The following is a 13,735-nucleotide window of genomic DNA, read 5'->3' as shown; positions in this document are numbered from 1 at the left end:
GGGGGAGCTGGGGGGGTTCAGCCTGGAGCAGAGGGGGCTGAGGGGAGCCCTCATCGCTCCCTACAACTGCCTGAGAGGAGGCTGTAACGAGGTGGGGGTTGGCCTCTTCTCCCTGGTGACGGGCAATGGGACATGGGGAAATGGTCTGAAGTTGCGTCAGGGCAGCTTTAGGTTGGACATTTCTTCACAGAACGGGCTGTCAGGCACTGGAAGGGGCTGCCCAGGGAAGGGGTCGAGTCCCTCTTCCTGGAGGTATTTAAAAAACGGACAGACGAGGTGCTTAGGGACAGGGTTTAGTGGTGGGATGGCAGGGTTAGGTTAACGGTTGGGCTTGGTGATCTGAAAGGGCTTTTCCAACCTACACGATTCTGTGATTCTATGATCTGTTTGGGCTTTATGTGGAGGACATTTTGCACCACCTTAGCATAAAAAGGTGCCTTCACTGGGGGCAAGAAGGTATTTTCATGCTCCAAGAGCAGTGTAGAGCAGTCTTATTGCAAATGACAGTCAAGCTTTGCTGTTACATGCAGTCAAGCGGATTCTGCAATGCCCCATTTTTACACCACTTACACCCTAACTTCAGTAGCGTTACCTCTGACTTACCCTGCTCTACTCTGGTGCCAAATCTAACTCAGTGCTTTTTGCATAACGACCACCAAGACATTTTTCTGAAGAACCTTCTCATGGGGAGATGCTTTTCAACAGATTTTAAATGCATGCCTTCTCCATTCACCTGATCTAGCCGGGTAACTCACCAATTTTCTCTCTCAATTTGCCAGTTCTGGGCCTGTAATTGTTCATTTCTGTGTCACCAGTGTAACAAATCACTATACTTGGAATGCTTTACTTCTGGGTTTCAAGCCCAGTTCCTGGAGTGACAGAACAAGGTGCTGGAGACCACACGCGGATTTCTACAGGAACAAAAGTGTTACAGGAGCAACATCACGCCAATATTGGAAACTTGTATTGGCAACTGGAAGAGGCAGCTCCATGTTCTGGGAAGTGACAGAGCCAAGGTGGAAACAGAACTGAGCACCATGCAGAGTATCATGGAAGATTATAAGAAAAAGTAAGTTTAAAAGAGATGCAGGCTTCAAAACTAGGGCTAGAACTGGTCTCACCTAATTTTTGGATGGCAAAGGCTGCACAAAATGCAAGATCTCTTCTAGATGTACACATGTATGGCTTGCATCCGCAGTTGGTTTCCATGCTGAGGTTGAGCATTTAGAGGTGGTAGAGGAAGATTAGATTCACGTTCTTGCTTAAGCTGAATAACGAGAAGCGAAGTGATCTTTTTTCTTCTCCTCGCAGGTACGATGAGGAAACTCACTGGCAAACAGGTGCAGAGAATGGGTTTGTTATGCTCAGAAAGGTAAGAGCATTTCAAACCAACTCAAACACTTAAGCTGGGCTTTTAGCATGAACAGCAGCTGGAAAGAGAGGGTAAGACTGCTTCTCACTCTCCAGAGACTCTAGAGGGACCTAAAGGCCAGCTTTTGGGAAGATTTTAATTAAAAGAGTTGAATCCCACCTTAATGAGGCAGTTTTAGCTGAGCTTGTTCATTTGGGATATTTGCATACCCCAACTGGTCAAAACCTTCCCTTCTCTTCTCTGTGTCTGGTGATTTTCTGTCTTCTGCCTAAGAGGATAAGAGAGCAAAACAATTTAATAGCTTGGTAAAATTTATGTCCTTGAAAAGAGCAGCCCTAAGAGTTTGTAACCGCATCACTTGCTGGCATTAAGCAGTTTGCTCCTTCAGTTCATAAACCCTTGATGCGCTTCAGGATGCAGATTGCACCTGTGTGAACAAAGCTGAGCTGGAAGCCAAGGTGGAGTCCCTTATGCAAGAGACCCACTGAGGAGCCTTGGATGAAGTGGTAATGGCTCTTCCCTTTCTGCTCCCTTTTCCGCCGCCCCATGCCTCTTTAGGGGGCCTGTGGAGTTAGGCTCCCACCACTCATCGCCTAAGTTCATGGTGATTGTTGGTGTTTCATGTGTACACCAGTTGATCGCTCTGGATTCCAAGTAATCTCTTGCACTACATGGGCAAGATATGAAGGAATCTCTTTCCACTCGATGGTGAAGGTAGGATCCAGAGATCCCTCTTTGGGTTTTCTGCAGTGAGCCTGAAGTCGTGGTACGTGGAGCACACTGCATCTCCTTGCCTCCATACCACGGAGATCCACAGGGAAAGCACCTCCAGTGCAGATGACCGATAATCTTGCTGTCACCCCTAGGAAATCACTCGGCTCCAAGCACCCATTTTGGTCACCTCTGTTATTGTGCAAATGGACAACAGCTGAGGATGGGACATAGATGACATCATCACTGATGCCAACGCTCAAGATGACAACATTGCCAAAAAAAGCCGGGCTGATGCAGAAACCTGGTACTACAGCAGCGTGAGTCGTGACGACACGCACAAAAGTATCTATGTCCCACTTCTGCTGGGGGCCCCCGCTTGTTCAGATTTCCTAATTTGGGTTGAACAGACCTTTTAAAGGTCTGTTTTCTTCACCACCTGCTGTGTTTTCCCCACGTGTGAAACCTCCTCTCTTAATGGCTTCACACACAGAGCTGCTGCTGTGTCAATGAGCCATTCGTGTCCCCCAGTGAGAAAGGGTTTTGCCTGAAAGCTCAAGATCCGGGATTGCGGACTCAGGATCCCATTGCAGGTTTCATTACTGACTCATCTCCTCACGCTGGTATTTATTTTCATTGCATTTTCTCTCTCCTCAGTATGAGGAACTGAGAGAAACCACTGGCAAACATGACGACAACTTGCGTAATACAAAGAATGAAATTGTGGAGCTGAATCGGGTGACTCAGGGACTGACTGAAGAACGTGAAAACACCAAAGCCCAGGTAAGGATGACTCAGGGGCAATAATGTGTCAATCACCATTCCCAGGTTGTGGCTTTCCAAAACTCCCTTGTTAGAGCAAGGGAGCCATAAAGCCAGTTTTGGTGAAATACATGTCAGCTGCTCAACTTTAAGCCGTGCTGGTAATCCCAAGTACAGAGTAAAATGGTTTATTATGACTAATAACTGACCTACCATCAGCAGAGACCTGCGGTGAGAAGGCAACACATACACCAAAGTCTCAGCTGGACAGAGGGAATCATCCTAGAGTTAAAGGTTTATCTATAGAGGCTGAAAATACGACAAAGTGCAGGTGGATGAACATACAGACAGGCAGATTCAACAGTGTGAACTATTCAAAGCACATGCAAATAAGTGGCAGTAATGAAAATCTCCTACCTGCAGAGATGCAAACTGGAGGGAACCATTGCTGAAGCTGAGGAGCACAGGGAAGTGGTTACTGAAGGTGCAAAGTGCAAACTCTCTGAGCTGGAGAAGGCAAAGCAGGACATGGCACACGAGCACCAGGAGCTCATGAACGTCAGGTTGACCCTGGACATCCAGATCATGACCTACAGGAGGCTGCTGGATGGAGAGGAAAGCAGGTGGGTACTCGTATGACCCTACAAGGAAGCGATAGTCACACATCTAACCCCCCAACCACCTTTCACAGTCTGTCTGATGAGCCATCACCTCTGTGATTGCACCAAATCCCACTAAGATCCAAAGTCCCAGAGGGGTGACACTTTCCAAAGCACTTTCCAGAATTTATGGACCCAAACGCCTTACAAAGTCAAAAGCTCCTAACGCACTTGGGCACTTAGGTCTTCCCCCCAGATGGAAGACCCTGCATGAATAAAGATGATGTCTTGCGTAGCATCAGATCTCATCAAGCCAAAGGCTCAGCCACAGTCGTGCTTGGCCACCTTTGCCACCCCAGCCGAAATGATTGGGCACCTATTTACACATGGGCTAATTGAGGGGACAGAAGGAAAGCCCTTGGCCAGGACTGGCTCACACCTACACACACAGAGCCAAAGCAAAACCCTTTCCCTGCTTGGGCATGATACTGGACTCAGGAAAACTTCCTCATAGGCATGCACTGAGCAGCTGAGTCATGGTAGGTCCAAAGCACCTCCCTGGCCTGCTGGCAGCTTCCAAACCTCCCAATTATTGGCCAGTTACAGGGACACACATTAAACACAGACTTTGGTTTTTACACCTCTCCATTTTCCCCATCCCCCTAAAGTTGTGTGTAGACGGTGGCTGCCCTGTGAATATTTTTAAGTACCAGACAAATCCCTATGCCTACTACTCATAGAATCATTTAGGTTGGAAAAGATGTTTAGGGCCATCAAGACCAACCGTTAACCCAGCACTGACAAGTCCACCACGAAACCTCGTCCCTCAGCACCACATCTAGATGTCTTTTAAATACCTCCAGGGATGGGGTCTCAACCACTTCCCCAGGCAGCCTGTTCAAGTGCTTGACAACCCTTCTGGGGAAGCAATGTTTCCCAATGTCCAACCTAAACCTCCCCTGGCACAACTGGAGGCCGTTATTGCTTGTGTTATGGTTTAACCTGGCAGGCAGCTGACCACCACGAAGCTGCTCGCTCACCCCCCTGCCCCCATCAGTGGGATGGAGGCGAGAATCAGAAAAAAAAAAACAAACCCATGGGTTGAGATAAAGACAGTTTAATAAAGCAGAGGAAAGTAATAACAACAACAAAGCAGCACCAAAATGTCTCACTCACAACATGCTCAACCCAATTTGAACTATTTGGCTTAACTGAGCTAGCCTAAAACATTTGGGGTTTTTTTTGAGTCAGTTCAACAACATGACCTCTAAAGGTCCCTTCCAACCCAAACCATTATACGGTTCTATGATATTCAACTGCCTTTCCCTGTTGCATTGGAGAACCTGCAGCTTTATCACAGAATCCCAGCATGGCAGGGGTAGGCAGGGCCCTCCAGAGATCACCCAGTCCCACCCCCCTGCTCAAGCAGGCTCACCCACAGCAGGGGGCACAGGACAGCATCCAGGTGGGGGTTGAAGATCTCCAGAGAAGGAGACTCCACAGCCCCCCTGGGCAGCCTGAGCCAGGGCTCCGTCACCCTCACAGTCAAGAAGTTCTTCCTCCCATTTAACTGGAACCTCTTCTGCTTCAGGTTGTGCCCATGGCCCCTTGTCCTGGCACTGGGCACCACTGGGAAGAGTCTGGCTCCGTCCTCGTGACACCCACCCTTGAGATATTTGTAGGTGTTGTTGAGATCCCCCCTCAGCTTTCTCTTCTCCAGGCTGAACAAGCCCAGCTCCCTCAGCCTTTCCTCGTAGGGGAGATGCTCCAGTCCCCCCATCATCCTTGTTGCCCTCCCCTGGACTCTCTCCAGGAGTTCCTCATCTTCCTTGAACTGGGGAGCCTAGAACTGGACACAGTACTCCAGGTCTCCCTGCAAGCCCAGCCTCCTGCAACCCCTGTCTTCAGATCTCTGTCCAAAAGCGCTGGACAGTTGCATTTGGTGTCACCTGCCTCGTCAAAAGCAGAGAGCATTTCCTAGGATGACAACGTGGAGAGAAGAGGTGCAGCCAGAGAGCCATAAAACACAACTACAGGCTGGAGCAACAGGGTCTGACACATGAGGATTGAGGACAATCCCAAGATTAATTCTAGATCTTGTCATGTCCCCTTCCCCAAAGGATGCCCATGAGTCCTGGAGCCAAAGTGTCCAAGAGCTCCCAGATCCTTACAGCAAAGCCGGTAATTTTGGCTTGCAATTGTAACCAACCACTGAATAGGGAAGGGGAAAGAAATGCAGTAAACAAACCAAAATCATTAGTTTGAAACTTCCACCCTGCCCCTACAAAACACGCCACCCTCCCACTCAGCAACGCAGGCACCGACGCTATCCCTGTTCCTCCAAGGACCCAGACACACACGCATGCGAACAGCAAAGGCAGGAAGAGTCCAAGCCCTGACGCCGCAATGAGGGCATTCGCCCAACGTAGGAGGCGAAAGACCAAGCCTGGCCCTGCCCCAAACCAGGTGGGAACTTAACCTTCACGCTGAGGGATTAGGGGAGGAGAAGACACCAGTTTCCTGAGGATTTGGCCAGTAAGAGTGTCTGCAAAAGCTACCACGTTCCAAGCATCGGTTTCAATTCCAACTACTCAGCAACTCCCCCCCAATATATTATCAAGTTGGAAAACACTCATATCAGCAACCTGCAGAAAAGTCACTTTGAGAAATAGATGTGGCCCCACGGATGTCTCCCTGGCATTAAAAGACGTTGCCTTTTTACAGGCAGAACCAACAATACGTGGTCATTTACCACTAACCTGCCTGCAAGACCTTGGTCATTAATTGTCAGTAAATTCACAGTTATTACTGATAGCTTTTATTAAACAGCAGGTTGAATCACATTCCTTTCCAACGCTTTTACTTGCAAGCTGAGGTACCAGCAAAATGCAAAGATCTCCTTCGATACAAAAGCATTTTACATTTTCAAAGGCTCAGTCCCACTTTGTCCAACCTATAAAAAGGGGAACGTGCCATTTCCACCGTGTCTCCCGAAAACAATTCACCCAGCACAACTCCCCTAATTTTTGTTGCTATTACAGAAGACCTAAATGTGACCCTTCTGACTTAACAGCATTCTTCAAACATTTATGGGGCAAACATGCTGCTGCCTTCGCTGTTGGTAAGCACAACATATGCTAAGTAGTTTGCATTCTTTGCATCATAAACATTTTGTGGAAGTTTCATGCAGCCTCACCCCATTTTCCAGGCAAATAAAAGGAAGGTGCTCCACTGTGGTCAGAAGGAACTGCACCCTCAAATCTGCTCCCAGCACATCACCTGCACCAGTCCCTTTCCCACCAGCGACCATGTCCTGCTGCTCCTACAGCACCAGCTCCAGCCATGCCGTCAGGAATTTCAGGTTGTCCTCTGCAGCTCTTCCCAGGAGTCGATGTAGTTTCAGCGCTGCCTTGTGCCACTGGGGTGGTGGCATGGGCTACTGTGGTTTGGGTTATTTCAGCAGCAGAAGTCTTCATGGTGTGGCATCCTCCAGGTCTGGAATACCTGTTGAAAGATGTCCTCCTCCAAGATGTGGATATGGCTTTGGTGCAGCTGGCACGGGGTTCGGCTACAGAGGCGCTGGCTTTGGCTACGTGGTTTGTGGAGTCTCCAGGCCGTGCACCATCACACCCATTACCATCAACGAGCAACTGCTCCAACCACTCAGACTGGAACTCGATCCCAACATGCAAATGGTGAAGGACCAAGAGAAGGAGCAGATCAAGACCCTCAACAACAAATTTGCTTCTTTCATTGACAAGGTGAGCTGGGAACACCTCCTCAGCTCCTGTTTGCAGGCACTAGAGTCCAAGTGAGGTGTCTAGCACAGAAGGGGCATGAAAACCTTGTAAGACAACTCATTTTAGACATTGAGGGCAAGATGCATAAGGGTGCCAGTGGAGCACCAAAGAGCCACTGGAGAAGCTTCAGTGTACAGGCACTAGCGATCCAATTTCTAGGCCTGACTGCAGGGAGGAAACAAGCTAAAACCGGTTTCATCAGCATTCCAGTTCCTTCCCATTCCTCTCTGCACATCCCCAAATTATTGCAAATCTCTCCTTTCTAGAAATGCTTCGATTTTTGTGCATTTCCACGTGGGTCACCCAGAAACAGCCTATGCACAAAACCACCCTGGATTAGGAAAGGCTGTATTCACACTTACCAAGAGCAGGGGCACACATTTCACTGCTGTTGCATGGACACTGGCTCTCGCAAGCCCTTAATTCTCATCTTGTTTCCTATTTTGCTTTCTGGGCTTCAGGTTCAATTCCTGGAAAAGCAGAACAAGGTGCTGGAGACCAAGTGGAGCTTTCTGCAGGGTCACAAACACGGCAAGAATACCATCGTGCCCGTGTTAGAGGCTTATATTGGTAACTTGAAGAAGCAGATGGAAGCACTGGGGTACAACAGAGCGCAGTTAGAAACAGACCTGAAAGCAGCACAGCAGGTTTTGGAAACCAACAAGAAAACGTAAGTAAAAACCAGAGACATGTGAGTGCAGGGCTTAAAATGTTCAAGATCTGGAAACAGGCAAAGACTGAACTTTTTGTGGCAGTAAACAGTTCCCAGAGAACTAGAAGGTAGATGGAAAGATCTACCAGGACCTCAGTATATAAAATAAGGTCCCAATTTACAGAGAGATGGAGGAAAGGGGATGTTCCTCTTCCAGGTCCTCCTTCTCTCCTCCCTAATTCAAGGAATTAACATTTAGAAACATTGCAGCTATTTGCTGTGGAGGTCAAGTGAAAACAGTTCTGCTGCAAATTTGTAAGGATGCAGAAACCTCTCTGAAAACATGTTTGCTTTCCCATGGGCTATGAAACAAGACCAAAGCATCCCAAAACACTGGGGAGAGGGAAAAAAAAAATAAATCAGGAGTTTCACTTCTTGAAAGGCGGCCAGCAGAAACCCAAACAAAGATGTAATTGTGCCATTTTCCCACACAGGTACAAGGACGAATGCAGCCAGCGGACATGCAGCGAGAGTGAGTTTAATGCCCTAAAGAAGGTGAGCAAGGGGCTGTTTGAACTGTCCTCTCCAGGTTCAGGTCTTTGGGGTGCATGCGGTGATTTATTTCCCAAAAGCGGCACCCACAACAAGTACAAGCAGGAGCTGGTGCTTGAGTTTGCTTGAACTCAAATCAACAGCAACTGTGTAATTGGGAGCTGGCGCACGGTCATGGTACCAGCACTGAAAGTCCTTCACCCCAAGGGTAGCCCTGAGTCCGCTCTCGCTAACAAACTTCCTTCTACCCCCAACGCGTCTCCAGGACGTGGACTGTTTTTTCTTAAACAAAGCAGAGCTGGAGGCCAAGGTGGAAAGCCTGAAAGAAGAGGCTGAATTCCTGAGAATGTTCTACCAACTGGTAAGAAGCCTCCCTATTGCTCCACCCGTCATTTGCATTTCCCAGCTGGATTTTGAAGTTGCTTATCCCAAAGGACAGGGGAAGAGGGGGTAATGCAGGGTGGTCGTCACCTGTGGTGAATGGTGAGACTCGGCAATTCATCTCTGCTTGGTCACTCCAAAGGGGGACAGAGTTGCACGATGTGGCTGACACATCAGCTCGGGGCTGGCCTCGGAGCGCAGCGGGACCAGCACCTCTCTGAACAGCTCAACCCCATGTCACCACCAGGAAATCCACCAGTTAAGGGCCCAAATCTCAGATACTTCGGTGGTCGTGCAGATGGACAATAGCCGAGATCTCAACTTGGATGACATCATTGCAGATGTCAAGGCTCAGTACAAGGACATTGCCCGCCGGAGCCGGGCAGAAGCGGAGGCCTGGTATGAAAGCAAGGTGAGAAAACCCAGCAGAGGGAGGCTTTGGGTGCAGTTTCTCTCTTCAGACCAACTTCAGACCCAGAGAAACACCCCCTACTCTCCCAATTTCCTCCTATTTAACTCAAAGCATGTATTTTGGGGATATGCAATGAAGTCTTTTGGGCTTTTCTAGTTTAAGGAGCTGCGAGTCACTGCAGGCAGAAACGCTGACAGCCTGCGAGAGGCAAAACCCAAGATAGCTGAGCTGACATGGATAGTCCAGAGACTGAACGGAGAAGTGAGGAGCACCAAGGACCAGGTGAGCACAGCCAGGTCTGGCTGTTTCAGCAGGGCAGAGGGGGAACTGCTGTTCCTGCGAGCTCCTGCAACTAAATCAAATGCTGCTGTAGCACCTTGCAAAGGGTGTTCATGGGCTGCGATCCTGCTGCTCCAACCAGGGCTGCATTAAAGCCCAACTCATGCAGTACCTGAAGTCAGATGCAGTCACATCATCCCATCCCCTGCAAGCAACACGAGGGAGCACCGACACTGCACGTCTAGCTCCCTCAAATTCCTGCCAGAGGGGACTCTGTGTCCACCTTACTGCTGGGCTGAATGCACAATCAGACTTTAAACCCACCTCTTGATAATGTTCCTAGAAAGAGTCCAGAGGAGGGCAACTAGGATGATAAAGGGACTGGAGCACCTCCCCTACGAGGAAAGGCTGAGAGAGTTGGGCTTGTTCAGCCTGAAGAAGAGAAGACTGAGAGGGGACCTTATCAACACATACAAATATCTGAAGGGCGGAAGTCACGAGGATGGAAGCAGTCTGTTTGCAGTGGTGTCCAGCGACAGGACTAGGGGCAATGGGTGCAAACTGAAACATAAGAGGTTTCAGTTGAATATGCGGAAGAATTTCTTTACTTTGAGGGTGACAGAGCACTGGAACAGGCTGCCCAGGGAGGTTGTGGAGTCTCCTTCTCTGGAGATATTCAAAGCCCGCCTGGATGAAGTCCTGTGTAGATTGCTCTAGGAGAGCCTGCTCTAGCAGGGGGGTTGGACTAGATGATCTCCCGAGGTCCCTTCCAACCCTTGCGATTCTGTGATTCTGTGATTACGTTTGAAGATAGCAAGAGACAGCACAGACTGACCGTGTCCCGCTTCTTGCAGCGCTGCAAGCTGGAAGCCGCTGTGGCAGATGCTGGGCAGCGTGGGGAAACGGCTGTCAAGGATGCAAAGCACAAACTCTCCGAGCTGGAGACAGCCCTGAAGCAGACCAAGGCAGACCTCACTCAGCAGCTCAACAAGTACCAGGAGCTCATGAACATCAAGCTGGCCCTGGACATCGAGATCGTCACCTATAGGAAGCTGCTGGAAGGAGAGGAGAGCAGGTGAGTGACAGACCCCAGCAGGGCTGCACAAGCTACTTTAGATGCACGTGTTGAAGGAAAAACAACTGGCCAGTGCTGCAAGGCATCTGGGCAGTCCTGGCGCAGGTCAGCTCTTTCCATCAGTCGTAACAGACCTCCACCAGTGCAAACCCACCCGAACAGCCAGTCCTACTGCCTCCAAACAGCGAGAGACAGGCTAGAGAGGATCAGGCTCACATTTGAGGCTAAAGGCCTTTGCATCTGAAGGCAGATTGATAATGTGCAACCTTTTCCCATCCTCTACAGGCTCTGTGCAAAAGGTGGCTTCCCTATCAACATCCGTAAGTTGGAGCGTTCACCTTCTACCAAACTCCGGCATCTTCTGCCTTTTCTCCAGGGAATTCCCTAAGCTGAAACTCAGCTTTGCTCTGCCTTTTGCAGCTGTCTGCCATTTTCAGGGAGGTCTCACCTATGGTCCAGAGCCTGGCTTTGCAAACACCCACCCATCAGCCAAAAGAAACGCACGGTGGACCAGCAGCATGGGGGTCTGCGGCACGGTGGTGAGCTGCAGCGATGGTGCTAGCAGCAGGGGCACGAGGAGCTCCCGCATGAAGGTGGTGTCCGTGACCAAGTCAGCCAAGAGCAACATGTAAAGAGCTGTAGATAAATTGGAAGGCTGGAAACAAAACACCACTTTGAAAGCAAACCTGCCCACCAGCACAGGAAGCCTTTCTGCCACCATACAGCAACAGCCAGGCCAGAGCTGGATCATGTGCACCCGGCTCCTCCAGGCTCCACACCCATTTTCCATGCACGGGGACACAAAAAGCAAAGGGGGCTTTTCCATGGTCAAGAGTTTTGCTATTTCTGCTAGGTAATCCAGGAGCAAGAAAGGCCAAAATCCCCCTCATTGCTCCCATTATGCAGTTAAAACAAGATGCCTTTGGTGTCATGCCCTGGTCTTTCCACTCCTACAGATTCAAGGATTAAAATGAAGTGCGAGAGAGGGCACCTTCCACCTATGAGCATTTTCATTAGAGCTTTACCCAGCCCAGTGTCTTAGCAGCTCCCACCCTGGATCAACCTAGCTTTACCAGCCAGCCTTTTAGACTACGCATACAGTCCTGGCACGAGTAGAACTCATCCGAAATTGCCTACGCTTGCAGACAAATTGCATTTATTTCATTGATTATTTGCCCCAAAGGACAGATCTCAAGGGCTGTTGCTGTGTGAAGGTGGTTTGCTTATGCACTTGCATTACCTGTTTTGAAATTGATCCTCAACTTCCTTTTTCTTCCTGGGGTTTTAACGGTCTGGCTCATCTGTTGCCATAAATGCCATCATAACTGAAGAGTCTGGGGGCCAGAGTCCACTATCAGGTATGAAAGGGACTGATCCATCGACGTATCTGGCCCTAGGACACAACGCTCCTCTGTGATCTTGTTCAAGGGATCGAAACCCAACTTTAAATGCATGGGACCAGCATCAGTTACCTTCCCAGCTGTCAAGTAGCTAAGCAGGCTGAACTGCTAGTGTAAGTACATTAACCCTATCTGGGAAGAAAAAGAGGAAGCAGGGATTTATTTCTAATGACCTTATATTTTGTCAGCAGCTTCCACCCTGGTTTTAGTTTTGCATCTCCAATAAATCGACATAGCAACTCAGTTACCTTCATTTGACACCTTCATTTGGGGAAAGGAGGGTTAATTCTTGTCTTGGCTCTGGGATCTCAACACCAAAGCTTACAGGGGTCTAAACCAGGCACAGGCCAAGCCCTCCACCCGCTGGGAGCTCTTCCATCCCAGACACCGCACCTCAGTGCTCTCCCATAACCCCCAACACATCTGTTCTCCACGGACACGAGCAGCTAGGCAAGCAGAGGGGTTATAACCTCGCTCTGAAGCACCACTGAGTTGGAATTACAGCTCTCTTCTTCCTCACACCTGCACACAAGGAGCAGGATCCATTCCACCCAGTGCTGAGTGGTTACGGCCCAGCTGGCTGCCAGCAAGGCACGAGAAGCAGGTGCTTCCCAGGTTCCATGTCTTCATTAGGACAGGGTGGAGCCCCAAATGATTTTTTCCCCCCAGGAAAAACAAACAAACAAAAACTTTGAGAGGGCACTGACTAAGCAGAGATGCTGGAGCAATTTGCATAAAGCTAACTGAAACTTTTTATTACTATCATTGATTGCAGGGCCGGCTGGGACAGGACACGGGGGGATGGTTTGAAACTGAAGCAGGGGAGGTTTAGGCTGGATCTAAGGAAGAAATTCTTTAGCGGGAGGGTGGTGAAACCCTGGCAGGGGTTGCCCAGAGAGGGGGTGGAGGCCCCATCCCTGGGAACCTCCAAGGCCAGGTTGGATGGGGCTGTGAGCAACCTGGTCTGGTTAAAGGTGCCCCTGCTCCTGCGGGGGGGTTGGGCTGGGTGACCTCTGGGGGTCCCTTCCCATCCAAACCATTCCATGATTGCTAAATCCCTTAAAGCCATGACTGATTGTCTCAAGTTGCCTGGGAACTCCTCAAAGCCACCTGTCAGGAGCCGCTGGAGGGTTTTACATCCCTTTGTCCTTCTTCTCATCCTGGCACCAGACCAGGTCCTGCTCAGCTCTCCAACAGGGCACAGCTTCGTTGCAGCCACCCCCTAGGCAAAGCAGACCCAGCTCCCAGCCCATGCTACGTTCCTCTTCCCAGGCTGTGGCTGCTCTCCTGCAGGAGCACAAAGCACCCCCATCACCAGCAAGAGGCCAGTGGACCTCTTTTCTTCTCTGCTGTATGGGGTGTTGCCCCTTATAACCTCATCAAGCCAATTAGGCTTCCCATCAAGCTAATTCAGCTTCCCAGGTGGAAGCATTCCCAGGGTAGGAGCTGTCTCCCTCCAGCCTTGCTCCTCCCTGCCCAGTGGGTGCTAGGGACTCAGCCCAGCCCATTGCTGGTTTCATGCCATTTAATTCCTTTTAAACACAAGATGAAGATGAAAACCAAAATCAACCTCAGAGCAGGGGTTTGGCCTTAGTAGCTACTGAAAACCTGATGGAAACTGAAGCAAATGCAGCTTAAACACCAGGGAACTGAAGAAAGTTCCCTGCCACCTGTAGCGTTCTTCTCAGGCCTGGTGGCATCCAAGACCTCACCCTTCCCCTGCCTCGGGTTCCCTACAGA

General features: G+C 49.7%; 2 protein-coding genes across 2 annotated transcripts; both read left to right on the top strand.

The window, feature by feature from the left end:
• Positions 1-1,037: 1,037 nt before the first annotated feature.
• Positions 1,038-3,722, top strand: LOC104134659 (keratin, type II cytoskeletal cochleal-like). The gene is given in 6 exon segments (XM_009648238.1): positions 1,038-1,069; positions 1,312-1,372; positions 2,239-2,403; positions 2,741-2,866; positions 3,269-3,468; positions 3,701-3,722. Coding segments are annotated over 6 exon segments (606 nt in total).
• A 3,153-nt stretch (positions 3,723-6,875) lies between these two features.
• Positions 6,876-11,227, top strand: LOC104134658 (keratin, type II cytoskeletal cochleal-like). The gene is made up of 9 exons (XM_035903691.1): positions 6,876-7,205; positions 7,706-7,914; positions 8,391-8,451; positions 8,714-8,809; positions 9,077-9,241; positions 9,398-9,523; positions 10,375-10,595; positions 10,881-10,919; positions 10,996-11,227. The coding sequence occupies exons 1-9, from the start codon at positions 6,876-6,878 to the stop codon at positions 11,225-11,227; spliced, it is 1,479 nt and encodes a 492-aa protein (XP_035759584.1).
• The last annotated feature ends 2,508 nt before the right edge of the window (positions 11,228-13,735 follow it).

The sequence above is a fragment of the Egretta garzetta genome, unplaced genomic scaffold (genome assembly GCF_000687185.1).
Source record: "Egretta garzetta isolate BGI_Z169 unplaced genomic scaffold, ASM68718v1 scaffold581, whole genome shotgun sequence".
In the NCBI taxonomy this organism is placed as follows: Eukaryota; Metazoa; Chordata; class Aves; order Pelecaniformes; family Ardeidae; genus Egretta; species Egretta garzetta.
The sequence above is the reverse complement of the archived record's forward strand: the minus strand, read 5'-3'. Positions and strand labels throughout refer to the sequence as shown.